The sequence below is a fragment of the Amia ocellicauda genome, chromosome 7, assembly GCF_036373705.1.
Source record: "Amia ocellicauda isolate fAmiCal2 chromosome 7, fAmiCal2.hap1, whole genome shotgun sequence".
Classification (NCBI taxonomy): domain Eukaryota; kingdom Metazoa; phylum Chordata; class Actinopteri; order Amiiformes; family Amiidae; genus Amia; species Amia ocellicauda.
The window spans coordinates 31,650,040-31,667,163 of NC_089856.1; the positions used below are offsets into that span (position 1 = coordinate 31,650,040).

At 38.7% G+C, this 17,124-nt stretch overlaps 1 protein-coding gene across 1 annotated transcript in view; it reads right to left on the reverse strand.

The window, feature by feature from the left end:
* Positions 1-17,124, reverse strand: part of p3h2 (prolyl 3-hydroxylase 2) — a 54,583-nt gene that overhangs the window by 9,981 nt on the left and 27,478 nt on the right. The window contains exons 2-3 of the mRNA XM_066709190.1: positions 4,452-4,604; positions 4,031-4,220 (exon numbers count right to left, since the gene is read on the reverse strand). Coding sequence (XP_066565287.1) covers positions 4,031-4,220; positions 4,452-4,604 — 343 coding nt within the window. The remainder of the gene's footprint in view (positions 1-4,030; positions 4,221-4,451; positions 4,605-17,124) is intronic.

The following is a 17,124-nucleotide window of genomic DNA, read 5'->3' on the forward strand; positions in this document are numbered from 1 at the left end:
TGATAAGTTAGACGGAGGTTAACACAAGAGCACGACTAGCATTGATGAATGTCGGAACAGTGAAGCATGTGATTCCTGTTAATGCTGGAAACTCGAGGAAAAGGGAAATCAGAAGTTTGGACAACCCCACGAGAGATGTCAATGGTAGGATTTGAACAGAACTGATTTTGGCCTGAATCTACTTGCCAGAGGGAATGAAGGCCTGGCTTTAACTTTTGAAACCCCCTATGTAGGTGGAGTGAGCCAAAGATGTGGTTATTGGGAGGGATGGGTGGGGGGACTTGTGACTGGATACTTACGCTTGGATGAACATGAATTGATAGCGAGATCCGTCTCTCCCCCTACAATTTAATTTTAAAACTAAAAAAGTAAACGACCTAATTTAAAAACAATCAGTCATCTGAAAATGTTGAAATTGTTACTTTAGAAGTGTAGGAATTGTTAGGAATGCCCCAACTATGTACACACACAAATATAAATAGTGTACAGCATAGACAATATTGGTAAAGTATTCTAAGACAGTACAATCCTTCATTGGCAATTATTCAATATTATACCTAAAAAAAAAAACTACAAAAAAACAGCCTATGAACTAGCAATAAATACAAAGATAATATAGTCCATTCCCTAATTCCTGCCTATGGTAAATGATAACTGGACTACACTGAGATACAAGGTTATCTAACCAAAACTTGTGTTCACCCAGGTTTAAATATATGTTCAGAACAGTGTTGGAGTTATTGCTAATCAATGCCACCTAGTGAATCCTACAGATACACAAACACAGAACAGCTGTTTTTGTGTTGTTTTTTTTTGTTTTTAGGAAATATATATTACCACCAAGTTTTTTGGCTGAGAAGCGCTACACTGCAATTTTTATTGGTCACGCCGCTTCAACACTGTCACCCTTACAAATTGTTCCGTGCTGGCACCGGTTCCCAGTGCTGACAAAAGACTCTGGACATTCCCTGAACTCTCAGTAATAGCTGTCTGCAGCCTGCCAAACCCTGACATTGCTTATTGGACTCTTCACAAAGCACCACGCTGTCCATTTATTGCAGGGGGGTCACGTAGACAATAAATCAGATAGCTTATAAAAGTGCTTTACAAGATCTTTGATTTCTGCTCAGGCGAGAAAGCAGAGCACAGTTACTAATTAGGCAGCTGAGAGCCAGGATTGCAGTATTAGAGTTCTTGCATGATTGAGGGAGTGTTTAAGGTAGGAAGCAGAGACCTACAAATGGAAAGTGAATAGTGTTTTGTAATTTGCTGAAGAACCCATTGGAGAGAATGGGTCATTATCATCTTTGCGGTTTCCCTTACGAAGTTTACCTTCACATTGTACATTTCACATTTTACATTTGCACTTTTAATATGGTTTGAATGTGGATTTACCATAGTTGTCCTCTGTTTTCAACATGTCTTCACTGTGCTTTACCACTCAGGACCATAGGAATACCACAATAAATGTTTCTAAGGCATACTGTACACAGGATACTACTACATACTAAGTTATGTAGTAGTATTTACTGTAGTACACAACATAGTAAAGTACAATGAAGGCATGTGGAGCCCATAGGGAAGCACTGTACAACTATGGTAAAACCAGTCAAACTACTGCTTCTGCACTTTCACTCCTAGAACTCAGGAGTGTTTGTCTTTTCTTTCTTATTTTAAGTTATTTGTCATTTTCCACTCTTTGTGCAAGGCTGATATCCTCTATACTTGTCCTGATGAGAAAGAGGGAACATGAACAGAACAACATGAACAACAAATAGGGGATTAAGGTGAGAAATTAAATGAAAGAAAAGTGCATATGCTATATAGTAGTCCTTTAAACTGAGATTGAAATAAAAAAATAAAAAAGAAAAGATCTCTGAATTAAAGTCTCTATTTGGAATTAATTAAAGCACTTGTTGGCCTGCAGACATTTGAAGCTTCCTAAATTGTATAGGAGACTTGTAATCAAGTCTCAGTGAACACTTGTCATGTAAAGATATTTATCAGTCTTCATTTCCTGAATGCAGTGATTTACATTGATTGAGAAACAACTGCTCTGCTTTCATTATGTCACACTAATGTGAATCTTTTCATTATAAGAAATGCAAGGCTGTGTTTTACTGCTTTTAAGGATTCTCCAAGTAAGTTTACATTTTAGGTATAAGAGCTTTAAATGAGATTAACTGCAATATACAATTATTAAACTGTAGACCTGGCGTATTATAAACATTGGTTAATTTTCCTGTAAACGATTTCCAAGTGGAAAATTGTATTTGGTTTATATGGCCTACATATCTTAGATAATTCCAGAACTTCTTCCATCTCTAGTTCAATTGTTTTGCCAAGGTTTTAAGAGGTGGTACAGGATGGATACGCATTTAACTTCTTGAAAAGGATTTTGGTAAGATGAAAACTGGACTGCAGTTCCCGACATCGGTATTTCAGATTTCTTTTGCCAAAATAAGCAGTGTGGCCATTTTTTTCACAGATTAGATTAACAGCAGAACAGCTGTCATAACTTTGATTTACAACGCATTTAGAGCATCTATTCATCCACAGCACAAAAGAGCAACAAACCTTTACCACATCACATCTGCAGGGTTCACAGCAAACCATGCTTACACAACCATTTTGTCTTTTCCTGGCATGCGTCATTGTTGCCACTGCGCTTAATCCCACTCCTCTCCGCTATGCTGCCCTTTACCTCATGGATTTGCGCCAAGTCTTACCATGCGCCAAGTATGACATACAGCTGTTAACTTTATTTAAAAAACAAAACAAAGTAATTGTTCTACTGTGTAAAAAAAAAAATCTGATGCGTCTGATATGACAGGACCAAGGCTAATGCAAGCACTTGAAGCGAGAGTTCATGTTGAAACTGACAGATCTCCTAAAGAAACATTCGTATTAAATGGAGTGGCTCAGACTGGACAGGAAAGAACATTTTTTAAACAGCGGAGGTTGGCTGACAACTCAAGTGGCCTCGCAGTTTGACTCAACAGATCTTTAAATTTTAATTAGTCTGATATGCTCCATATCTGTGAACTGTCCACCTCAAATTTACATTGTCATTGCAATTGAAATCTTAATATCTCATTGTGATTTAAGTTTAACAATAACATATATTACATTTTCATTTTACTTTTTCTTTCAGGTCTTATGAAGTGGTGACATTATCCACAATGCAACACTTGAATGATATAAAAGATATATGTCACAGAGTTTGTTGCGGTGACATGGGATTTTTTTTGTAGCGGGTTTGTCGCTCTGCTTTTCAATTAACTTTAAAAGCCCTATTCAAGGTATTTCACTGGAGCAAAAAGGTGAGTAAATGCAACTTACTGGATTTTTAAAACTGGCTCACAGTCAGAGCTCTAATAGTGCTGCCTCAGCTCTTCAAATGTAAAACCAAGAAGCTCACAGCTCTAACCAAATAAATGGATTAGTCTTTCACTGCCCAAATGCTCCCACTGTAGTGGTTTTCCAGAAGGGAGCATGCTGTATGTTTTTGTTGGGCTGCATTGCATATTAAATCCATATGCTAAACCTTAGTTAACAATAGGATCTCTCAGCTTTAGCCATAATAGGCTTGTTAGGAGGTACCAGTTAAGAGGAACTATGCTATAGTAACCTAAACCCAATTAGGTTATACAGTTACTCTGTGTGGGCAAAGCATTCACAACATCTACTCTATAGGGGGTTGAGCTGTTGAGAAGGGGCCTGAATAATTGCTAAAGTGTGTTAAAGTTTAGTGTTATGGGGCAATGTGGTCCTGGTTTCATTGCTTCAGGAGGATATAAACATGTTGCTCTGCTGGATTTAGTCATGTTAGCATCCTCTCAAAACCAAAAAGAGTTTCACCAGGGGGTCAATTGTTTTCTTATATGTGATTTTAAAGTGAAAGTCAAACTACCACCCCTCCACTGAGGAGTCCAGGACTCAGACCACTACTGTACACTGCTACCCAACCATATGGAACAATAAGGGACCTCTATCTAGACATGAAGTGGGACAGTGAAGAGATACTAACCCGCAATATTTCTATAAAGGCCTGGACGGTACTGCAGATACTCGTGCTCATCGAATTTCTGGGGTCCCTCACACAGCGCCCTGCACTCCACATCCGCCTTGTAGTATTCCACCAGGGCTTCCTCCAGGAACTCAATGGCCTTGTCAAAGTCCCCCTTGTCGTAGTGCTTCACGCCTGTTGTGAAGGCTTGCTGCAATAGCACAGGAAAACAGGATACACACACTTTTGTTGGTTGAATACTTTGTGGGGGGCCAAGCCCCATTGGGTAAACCCCATAAACTAAGGGTTTTAAACTATTCTAAAGAAGGCTGTGATTGAAACTTAAATAAATTGGTAGTTTATAAATTCTGTTTTGGTTGTGTATTGTTTCCAACCCACATGTCTGTGTCTCCAGTTCTGGACTATGCTTGTGAGTCTGTACCTGATGTGGCCTTGCTTCCCTGTCAAAGAAGGAGCTCTCATCAACTCCATCCAGGAGCTTGTAGTGTTCCAGGTTGTGCCACATCTCCACATGCTCTGGATTTGCCTGGAAATAAGTGTGGGCTGCAGCTGCTGCCTTTTCCGCATGGTTCAACTGAGAGACAGAGAGAGAAAGAGAAACACAGATTATTCAATATGGATGTCTTCGTGTATATAATCATATATATATATATATATATATATATATATATATACACAGTGAGGGAAAAAAGTATTTGATCCCCTGCTGATTTTATTCGTTTGCCCACTGACAAAGAAATGATCAGTCTATAATTTTAATGGTAGGTGTATTTTAACAGTGAGAGACAAAATAACAACAAAAAAATCCAGAAAAACGCATTTCAAAAAAGTTATACATTGATTTGCATGTTAATGAGGGAAATAAGTATTTGACCCCTTCGACTTAGTACTTGGTGGCAAAACCCTTGTTGGCAATCACAGAGGTCAGACGTTTCTTGTAGTTGGCCAACAGGTTTGCACACATCTCAGGAGGGATTTTGTCCCACTCCTCTTTGCAGATCCTCTCCAAGTCATTAAGGTTTCGAGGCTGACGTTTGACAACTCGAACCTTCAGCTCCCTCCACAGATTTTCTATGGGATTAAGGTCTGGAGACTGGCTAGGCCACTCCAGGACCTTAATGAGCTTCTGCTTGAGCCTCTCCTTTGTTGCCTTGGCTGTGTGTTTTGGGTCATTGTCATGCTGGAATACCCATCCACGACCCATTTTCAATGCCCTGGCTGAGGGAAGGAGGTTCTCACCCAAGATTTGATGGTACATGGCCCCGTCCATCCTCCCTTTGATGCGGTGCAGTTGTCCTGTCCCCTTAGCAGAAAAACACCCCCAAAGCATAATGTTTCCACCTCCATGTTTGACGGTGGGGATGGTGTTCTTGGGGTCATTCCTCCTCCTCCAAACACGGCGAGTTGAGTTGATGCCAAAGAGCTTGATTTTGGTCTCATCTGACCACAACACTTTCACCCAGTTCTCCTCTGAATCATTCAGATGTTCATTGGCAAACTTCAGACAGGCCTGTACATGTGCTTTCTTGAGCAGGGGGACCTTGCTGGCGCTGCAGGATTTCAGTCCTTCACGGCGTAGTGTGTTACCAATTGTTTTCTTGGTGACTATGGTCCCAGCTGCCTTGAGATCATTAACAAGATCCTCCCGTGTAGTTCTGGGCTGATTCCTCACCGTTCTCATGATCATTGAAACTCCACGAGGTGAGATCTTGCATGGAGCCCCAGACCGAGGGAGACTGATAGTTATTTTGTGTTTCTTCAATTTGCGAATAATCGCACCAACTGTTGTCACCTTCTCACCAAGCTGCTTGGCGATGGTCTTGTAGCCCATTCCAGCCTTGTGTAGGTCTACAATCTTGTCCCTGACATCCTTGGACAGCTCTTTGGTCTTGGCCATGGTGGAGAGTTTGGAATCTGATTGATTGATTGCTTCTGTGGACAGGTGTCTTTTATACAGGTAACGAGCTGAGATTAGGAGCACTCCCTTTAAGAGAGTGCTCCTAATCTCAGCTCGTCACCTGTATAAAAGACACCTGGGAGCCAGAAATCTTGCTGATTGATAGGGGATCAAATACTTATTTCCCTCATTAACATGCAAATCAATGTATAACTTTTTTGAAATGCGTTTTTCTGGATTGTTTTGTTGTTATTCTGTCTCTCACTGTTAAAATACACCTACCATTAAAATTATAGACTGATCATTTCTTTGTCAGTGGGCAAACGTACAAAATCAGCAGGGGATCAAATACTTTTTTCCCCTCACTGTATATATATATATAAAAAATACCGACCTCCACATTCCTTAATAACAGCTGAAGGCACAGCAGATTTTTGTATGAACCTATTGAAATACACAGCTTTTTCAGTTTTGACAACTGCCCTGCGGAATGTGCTATATGTACAAAATAAGGTAATTTTGAGATGACGGAGTGAGAAGGGAAACCAGGCAGAGACATGGATGAGACTAAGCAGGATCTGCTTTTTTAATTGAAGTCAACCTAATGAGAAGAAATGGAGACCAGATCTCTTTTTACCTTTACTTTCAGTGTCAAGGGAAGCACAGTGTGGAAATACAAATACATGCTTCCAAAAAAACATGGATGTGGACCAAGGGAATCTACTGTAGTATCATGACTCTTTCAGATTTGGTTATTTTGTCCTTACCACATGTCAGACCACAAATTACACTTCTTCTGGTACCACTCTGGTGTTTTAACATACTGGTCATCAATGCAAGCAGTTTGACCTTACTAGCTGGGTTTATACTGGACTGTTTATACTGGACGGCTTCAAACTTCAAATGTATTCTGTTCCAGAACTGTTTTTGAGGAACATATCAATTAGAATTATTTCTCCATTAAAATCTTGGATGGCCAATAAAGCCTTTTGTGTAGATAACCATGACTTACTGAACTCAGGTGTACTTAGCAAATGATTGTCAGGTTTGATTAGCTGGTTCACAGACAAGCAAGAATTTTATCGCAAAAGCGTGAAAGCAAAACAGTGCCAAGATGTGATATAGCGCACACACATACACGCACAATCATTTTGCAAGAGTTGAACTGGAACAATCAAACAAAAGGATAATGGTTTCAAAATACCTTAAGCTTTTCTCAGCAAGACCATATTAAATAAAAATAGAGTAATTTCTAAACTTGGCTTCAGTGATTACATTATTAAAACATTTTAAAACTGGAAAAACTAAAATGTATACACATGCACATCTTTCTATCTATATTATACATAGAGAGACAGTTCATTGATTTATTTCAACAGAGTTTTTCTGGTTTAAATCTATACTGGTATGTCATGCAGTGTGTCATAATTTGCAGTTCATATATCCAAGATCAAATGGTAAAACTGTGAACATCTCAGATTGCCTGAACATGCTGTTTTGGCCACAATGTGTGGTTTCTTGATTTGAGTAAACAAAAAATTAACGAAGAAAAGCATACTTGATATGGGGACTGTACAGCATTTTTGAGCATGTGTTTCAATGATCTCATGGTAAACGAAAAGCAAGCAGCTGTTATTTCTTAGTTTTGGCAATGTACACATATGCTCCCTGCTCTATCAATGTGTATTGTTTCAGTCTTCGTAGAATTGGTTGTTATTTGAATAGCCTATATTTTTTATTAAAAGAGGGTTGTGTTTCTAATTAGTAAATTGGGTAACTGAGGTAAACTATGCCCATTATGTCTTTGTATTTCTTTGTTCAAATTGTAAATAAAATACTGCATGGTTTAAATTTGGTTTCCCTACAAATGTTGGTCCATATAAATATTGGTATGCAAGGCTCCAATCAGACTGAAAATGCAGTTAAAGCATACTCTACACTGCATTTTAGAATTACAGCTAAATTGTTCTGTTCACACATTTAATAAACAAATTGTTTCCCAATCTATGAATCACATCAGATGTGTGCATGAAAAGCCACACAATGAATCTCACTATGCAATCAAACACACATATTATTTCTTAGTGAAATGTGTGAACCATTAGAAGGAATGAGGCTGAAAAAAAAGAACAAATGCCAAAACCAACTCAATCTGATAACTGTTTTGGCATATGAAACTGCTATTGAAAGAAAAATGTAGTACTTCATATCACTGCAGATTTCCATTCATAATCCACCAATTACAGTGTGCCACCTATCTCTTTCAACAGATGGCAAGGCATTCAAAAATATTCTTCCAGCCTTGATCTCTCTGGACCGATATGTTGTTGACGTGAATCAGTAAAACTCGCAAGGGTGGCAGAAACTATTTGCTTGTACATTTTAAATCTCAACTGAAATAACGGTCATAGCTACTCAGGTAAAAATTAGATCACCAATAAAATAAGTGTATAATTAATCATGAGGACCTTATTTGACATGGCTCAGACATGTCTGTCCCTACTGAGCATGCTCATTGAGAGAACCAGAACAGGCATTACTGTCCATGGACTGGGTGAGTATTTCATATTGCCTGGGGACATACTTGGTTACCTCTGAACGAAAAAGTACAGGCTGGCGTCAGCTGGATTTCTGCACAGTCCACCTCCCTGGCTCGGGAAGTCCATGCCATGGTGGCAAATTTGCAGACTGTCCGGAGACTGATTACCTCACTTTTAAATAGCAGCACAATTTCCTGTGTCAGACCAAAAGCAGAACATGGCCACTTCACAGCTTCAGAAGCAGAGTAATCTAGAAGACACACCTAGCTAATGGTTTCTCCCCTGCTGTGCACCATCAGCTATCCAGATTGTTCTCCATTTTGAGGTGACAGGCAAGCACAACAGCATTAATTACAACACGCAATCCATACACAGTCAAGGAGCACATTTTCATTAGCAAACCATTTCTTCTTCAAAAAAGTTAGCAAAACACTGAGCTGTCTGAACTGCAGTCCAAAATCTTCCTAATTCAAATATAATTCAGCTGCTACATGCTGAAAACACCACATCTTCTGTGCATCTCTGAGCTTAACCTACACCTTACATTAATTTATGTGCATCAACAGATATCAGAGCTAAGTAAATAACCACCCATGGAAGTATATATTAGCCGCAGGTAACATTTAGGTTTAGTTTCATTTTCTTACAGAGCACTTAAAACCAAACTATAAAATAGTATATAAACTGTCTGACTGTATTCAGAAAGATCATAAGGTTTGTGCCACACACACAGTTTTAGAGGTAGAGTCACAGCCACACCTGGGGGATTTAAACAGAACGCCGTGTAAGTAGTCACGTATGTTCTTTTAGAGCATTGGAAACTTAAAAGCTCTAATCATTGTTTGCCATTGAACATGGTTTGGTGTCATGGTAACGTTAAAAAGCAGATTCTCCCACATCCTAAGAAGCCGTGACTTGATTTACAGCATGCCCTCCAGTCATGTCTTGCTTCACACCACGTTTGACCCAAAATAACAGGATGATTTACCGCTTTCATGCAGAATTTCAGAGAACTGAAAACACCCTTTCAATCTACAGAAGATGGTATCGACACAGGCAGTTCAGTTTTGCATTGCATGGAAAAAAAACAACCATTAAAGCTCAGTAATCATCCTTAGCAATGGCAGCTATTCAAAAGCTCCCTTCACTTTGAAGAGGAATACAACAGCCAGTCAAGAACTCTCAATAACATTCATAGCCTTTTAAAAGATTCTCCTATTTTAACGTCAAGTTCTTAGCAAAACAGAGGGAAAACGACTAAAGTTTCTTCTTTTTCCATGGCGGGTAAGAATAATAATCACAATCATCTTGTAATTAACAGAATTCTGCGAAAGCCTTAATACAAGATGAAGGGAGATGAGCTGTGAGGGATGTCTGGAATTCCTTTCCCTGATTTTACAGCCAGATAAACCCATGAAATTTATGGAAACTCGTGCATTAAAGCCTGATTTTAACTAATTAAATGACTGGCGCCTTTATTCTGTGTTTATAACAGTGGTGCTACAACAGATTTTGTTGTCAATTGAAGCTGCTTAATGATCTACAGATTGTGAAAGGTATGCAAATAGGTGGGTGTGTGTAGTGTGTAAATGTAAAATGTTCAAGATGTAAATGTTAGCTGCTCTACATAAAGAATATAACTAGTATGGATAGGAAGGCAAAGCTATTCTGAAATCTAACACATCTGGATTGCTCTTAGAAAGTGCTTAATATTCAACTTACAGCCAAAGTCTTGTGCCTAATAGTTGTCCATGCCATTTTCTTTGGGAAGATAAACACTATCATAAAGACACACAGGTCCTTCTTTAAGATACTATATTTTTAAAGCTGAAGTTACAATTCCTTCACAGATCATCCATGGTGACCACTGTTCCCAATCTCAGCTCACACTAAGGAGAACATGTCCTCCCACGGTTCGGCCATTCACTGGACAAGAATCACTCCATGCAAGGACTACCCGCTATTACTTATTTAATCAATATAGGTTACATAGAAATTCAAGAAATGCATACATCAAATCAGAGCAGTCTGGGTGAAAACCTACACCATGTCCTAACCTTGTGGGGGTATATGTTGGAAACCAATGACAGAAAGCTGCCTAAGTCAATATCCTGTGTCAGTTGTGACAAAAGAAGGGCTTCTGAAATGTAAGCAAAATCTAGATATCTATAGGTTACATAAACACTCGCCCGAGCTGCTAGGAAGTAAATGTCTTAGCCCTCTCGTACTCTCATTCTTCTAATTAGTAAACAGTCTTCTGGAATTAAACATAATGAATAAATAAATAAATAAATAAATAAATAAATACAAAAACAAACGCAGCTGTTGTGTTCTCACTGCCAAAAGTACAGTACAATTGTCAAAGCCTCAGATAAAATAAAACAAGAACAGACTTGGACGCATCCCATGACTGATGTCAATGAAGTCTTTTAACCTCGATAAAGTATGTCCCATGCAGAAAGCCTCTCGAGACACAGGCCAGTTACTAATGATCGGCTTGCTGTCGACATAGCTGATTTCCCACAGTCTGCAACGGACTGTATCTGGATGTGCCTTTTGGGGAGAGGACAGAAATAATGAATGCATTAAAAAACTGCTGAAAGAATTAACTGAGGAAGTTACTATACAGGAATGTACACGTTAACACATAATTCTTATTATTCCGAATTTAGCCGTGCTGTTAATCCCATCACCCTTGGTCACATCGGGGCTCTCGAGGGCTCGGAGTTTTCCACAGCTGTTTTTGGAAACCATAGCAACGACTGGAGGAAGTTTGACCCAGTGACCCGAATCTTTAGGAAACTTTAAGATGTACCCATATATGGATAAAGGGAAGGCTTTCAATGGCTTTTACATGAACACTAGACACCGGTGCTGACTGAGGAAGAAATTCTAGAGGATTCCTGATTAATGATTGTTTTGGGTTTTGTCCTAGTGTATTATTTCAGTGTAGCTTGATACATTTATACAGTTATATAACTGTGTAGTTAAACAGAATTGTAATTGTGTCGCTTAATACAATTAAATAGTCATTAAAATGTATGGCACATGTCCTTGTTACAAAGAACACTTTTAGGCACCAATCTATCAAAATGAATTCCTCTAATCTGTATGCAGATAAAGTAACATTGTAATAAATATGCAATGCCTCCTTCAGGACAATCAATTGGATTAAAAGTGTACAGCTGATCCCTTAAAACTGAATCATGTATTTAGATATATTACATGTCTTTTCAAACCAGTCCAGAATGAAAAATAGATTTCAAAACTTTTCTTAACTAAATTGATGAAAATCTGTAGAGGTGGCAAAAGACGAGAAATCAACCTCAAGGACAAACTAATACAAAGTAAATATTTCAAAAAACAAAAATCAATTTTTTTGTGGTATAAATCTCAGATTGGCAACAATGAGAGTTTAAGCTTATAAGATACGAGACGTACATGTGAAAGCAAAGTATTTATGGAGAAAGGCTAAGTGCAGGATGCGCAGAATCAATTAAATAATATTACATTAGTAATTTCATCAGCCAGGCCAGTTTTAATTACAACTCATTTCAACACTTACATGCTTACACTATGTCTAGCACAGAGAACATTTTGACATATTCCATCTGTAAAGCATTAAAATATTTCAATGTAATATAAATTTGTGGGACACGTTTTTTTAATGTGACAGACTGAGAATCCCAAGAATCTATAAGAAAACCGCTATGAAAAGTTTTCTCTTTGGGGTTTAAGAGAACAAATAATAATAATATCAAACACAAGATGGAAAGGGAAAAGAACAAAAGAAAAACAATAGTCGGTGCACAATTACATAAAAACAAAAAATACTACCCCAAGCAATAAATTAATCCACTGGTAGTGACTGAAACCTGTCAAATACTGACTTATTGTGAATTTTTCTATTCGTTTTTCTATTCGAGGTCAAGGGAATTTTAGCAAATAAATGTCTGCAATGTGTAAGCAGTTTTTATAATTTTATAGTCATAGATTTAAAAATTCCAGCCACATTAGTTCTCCATTAACATTTTTTTCCATCAGGTCAAAAAACAAAGAGCACAGTATGCAGTATCAGAAACAAATTAACAACTTTGTGCTGCTGCCAAAGACGCCGAGTCCTCTGTAGAGCAGCACACACTGCGCCGAAGCCTGAAGAAAGGACAGATGCCCAGATGTTATATCAACATCATACCTGGCCACTGGGACAGCCTGCTGCCCCTCCTCCTCTGTACACACTGGACACCATTCAAAGCAGTTTAAAAGGCCAAAAGCCCTTAACTACGCTGAAGGGCCCTCAAACCACTAGAGTCAGCCTGGAAATGGCAAACGTTGGAAATTCCTTTCAAATGAAATAATAAGCGTCCAGTTAACCATCAAAGAGAGGAGGTTGGGGTCTCTCCAGAGGCCCACCTGGCAAAGGTCTCAGGCTTGAAGTACAGTGTGAATCTACAACCCTGAGGATGCCGATACTAATGCAGGAGGTGTTGGTACTGAATTGGCCGAATAGCAGCAGGCTTGGAATGTGTGCGAGATAACAGGGTCACCCTTGTGTGGCAGCTCGACAGTGAATGGCTGTACATTGATAAGAACTCCTGCCCTTTCCAGCCACACGGATATCACAATTTGGGATGTCGCCAAGGGTTTCTTTGAAGTATTCCAAAGCACCAGCAGTGCCCTTCATCGACAGAAATGTCCGATTTGTTCCACTGCAAGACCAAAAAAAGTGTTGCATTTGAACACAGGTTTGTCATACCCTCTTAAATTAAATGCACAACCCATTTCTATTGTGAAGGAGTGGCCTTTCAGCAGACTGACCTTAAGGAACGACTCATCTGAGATCACATATAACTGTATATGATTTCATTCTTCATGCTTTAGATTCCTGTATATTGTATGAATGGTCACTAAAAAGAAATGTGACCATTATAAAATGACCATATCCAAAATGAGCTCTGATTCTGGCAAACCTAAACTTCACCAATTCTGCTAACTTCAACAGAGACAGACCTATTTAAAAGAGCAAAAATATTTGTATACGGCAATACTGGACCTTAAATTATATTCTGACTACATAAATACCTTGTAGTGAAATAAAATTAGGATGGACAAACACTAAAAACTAGGCTATATCTTCAGAATTGAGAAGACTGCCAAACAATGGGATGTAAATGTCCATAAACAGTCCGATATAGTTGAGCAGCACTAAAAGATTATTTTCTTTAGATTTTTTTTTAAATAAATCAAAATAAAACCACAGTACTGCTTAAACATTCTGGTATTGTTTTTAGTTGCAATCTTCTCGGTATTAGGAAAACAATCTTATTGCACTGCCTCTCAGTTCTGGATGTTTCTGGAGTGAAAGTTGTGCCCAGTACAGTCTCAGATCAGTCTGTGGCGAGCTGGGCGGACATCCAGGAACGTGACCAGGCTCTCGTAGCATGAGCACTACAATAAAGACTAGAAGGCAAATGCCTACATTCTTTCAACATGTCTCTGTGCGTTAGGTTCACTTTGGCAACTGAGAGATGCGAGAAGGATGGTTTTTCGAGACTTACTACTACAATGGGATTAGATGGTTTTACCATGCCAGCTGATAGTGAGACAGTGGTGAATACAGGGTCAGCTGATGAAGCACTTTTCTCGTGTGACATACACTTATTCTTCTGAATGATATGATGTGGATACATGTTTGGAAACAAGTGACAGATATAAGTAGGTAGAAATAAAAGATAACCATCATAAGGAATAAATACAAAAGTTCAATTGGAGAGGCTAGTTTTACAGGGACAATCTGATCCCTTTACTTTTGGACTAGATAAGCACATGCAAAACTTTGCACTAGTTCGCCACAGAATAATCTTCACAGTCACTTTAATAAGTAGTCAAGGGGAAACCAACACCACGTGCAATTTCTTCTACCTCTTCACATATGGCACTAACACACGAGGATCTGGTAGCACCACACAGTCAAGGCTGAGTCACAGCTCTTGAAGGGAGACCTGGCGTTTTGTGTAGTTTCCCTGAGTGTCGTCATTCGCAATGAAACAGCATCCTCCCACAGCCGACCCCTACTCTGCTGTTGATGGCTCAGCACACTGGGGCCACTATTCTGCGTTTCCTTCGGCACGCTCGATGAAACCACGCATGCTGATTTAATAAGGTAATGTCTGAGGTTTTTCTGAGGGGCCGTACACAGCGCCCTTTATGAAGTCAGCCCACATGAGGTCCGGGTGATGCTGGATGCGGGTCGGAGATCACACGCCCTCTAATCAGACTCAGGAAGCCGTCTGCGATGCAGTGGAATAAAAAAAGCAGCAAAAAGAAAAGTGCCACTGTAAGCTACAGCACGCGTGACTTCCGACAGATACTATACTGTATGTGTGGTCTACTTTTAAATAGGTAGTTATCACTGCCAGTTTCAGTCTTCTGGGTTCTATTACTATGCTATGCAATGAGCCTCCTTTTCCAGTGCTTTTCAAATGGTTTCCTACTACTTTGCCGGCTGGTTGGAGAAGGGAAGAAGAAAAAAAGGAAAGGAAGCACAATTCTATACTTATTCTAGTGCAATGATAGTACAGTGTTGAACTGCCCTTTCTGTCTCATGTTGTAACACGATTTTGACAGTGATTATAGGTATTCATTAATGTTTTTGTAACTGCATGGTTTTCTTAGTGTGAAGTTTTCTTGGGTTTCCATTATGATGTCATTAAAGAAACATTACACAGTGTGCATCTCTATGCTACTGTTCTATTTTCCACAGTTCATAAAGCTTCCATCTGATGTATCAAATACAGTATATAATATAAGTCCAGACATCACATCAACTAAAAAAAATTACTTGTAATGTCTTACTTTTATAGCATCAATGCTTGTTAATAGTGGAACATATTTTTTCCCTCTTCTCCACTGGGTTATTTTTAAATAAGCAGGCCTTCAATCCAAATGTCAGCTACCACTTACATAAAGAATCTTTTGATATGTCACTGAAAAAGCCCAATTAGTTATTCAGTTCATAAAGGTTTCCATGTTTTTCTGCCTGCCTCTTTTACTTGGTATGTTTGTTGGCTGAAAGCATAGAACTATACATAGCTTGGTTCGCGGTCTCATATTCCAATCATTCCACTATAGAGGGCTGGCGCCTTCAGCCAACACTTGTTAATTTAATCCTGAATTTCCCCCTCAACACTGTACACTCCTATACACACGTTCACCAGAGCTACACGAAACTGTAATTGTATAAATCAGAATTGGTTTCCTGGGAGGGATTTAATTGGTGCTGATTGGGGTGATCTTGTGTCTCACAATACAAAAAAACATCTGTGTGATTAAGCATTAATTTGAATAATCAGGGAGAAAATCCTATTAAACTGAAATTGTTTTGCGAGGAGAGGAAATAACTCTTCACATATCCCCAAGTGCTTTTCACTGGCCAAATTCAAAGCAGACCTTTTTCAGCAGAATCAGGTGTTCCTACTTTTTAATTGGCATGATAAACTCTCCCCAACTCTTCTAAACACCACCCAATCTTAAGAACTGAATAATAATGGTATGTTGTTCCAGTTTTCAAGTCTCCTAGCAACAAAAAAACGAATTACTGTAAGTATTGTTTGTTCACAAAGTAGGGCGTTGACTCTACCTGCAGTGGGGACTGTGGTTTCATTAAAATCATAAATGAAGGGCTATTTCTAAGCAACAAATCTCATATTGTGTAAGAGATGTACTGGTCACACCCAAAACACATTCATTTCAAGCAACCTCGAAGTAAAATAACCCCTTTTTGTTGCTCAATTAGCATGGGAGCACCAGGCCACAGTCTAAAATATCGATCGGATAGGTTTACACACATACAGTACAGGCCTTTATGGAATGAGGAGTGTTCTGCCGGGTGTACATAAACACGTGCAGAAATAGTGCAAAATACAAATCATGAAATCACTGGCCACAACTCTCGTGACAATAACATTTTGTTCACGCAGAACAGGTCTTTGAGATTACAAAAGGAGGTAGCTCACTTTCTGTGCACAGTCAATGCCCCCATTCATAAAGCTAACCATGTTCTATCCACACACCGTTCCCTGGAGAAATGTAAAATATGTCTGTTAAATGGAATGCTGAAATCGATCCACTGCCTTTTCTTTAAGGTGTTCTCTGTGGTTTGTTAGAACATATGCACTGCATATCTCCCTCCAATTAGGTTTTCAGTTCAGTTCAGTTTTGTATGTTAATGTATTTGGTGAGATTCAAGTTTAACCCTTCGTGCTGAATAAATATCACCAACAGTATAATTCAGTTTCAATTGTTTCTCATTCTTGAATTCAATATTGTGTCGAATAGTCGGAATAACAACACTGTCAATTCTGAATTATACATTTCTCATGTGGTATGTAAAAGTTGACACAAACATGACCTCAGAAGGCAAAAACATTACAATGTACAATGAAAGTTAGATACAACATAACAATGTGTAACAGTATGGTAGGATTCAAAAATCTATTCATAAAACAAGCTCCCTGAGGAATAAAAATGGAACATTCAAGTATTCAGATGAAAGACAAATCAAGTGATTTTTATCAAGGTTTGAGATTAAAGCAGTTTAGATGCCATTACAAAAATAGTATTTTTCAAGCTGCTATGGTTTGACAGCTGTACTTTTC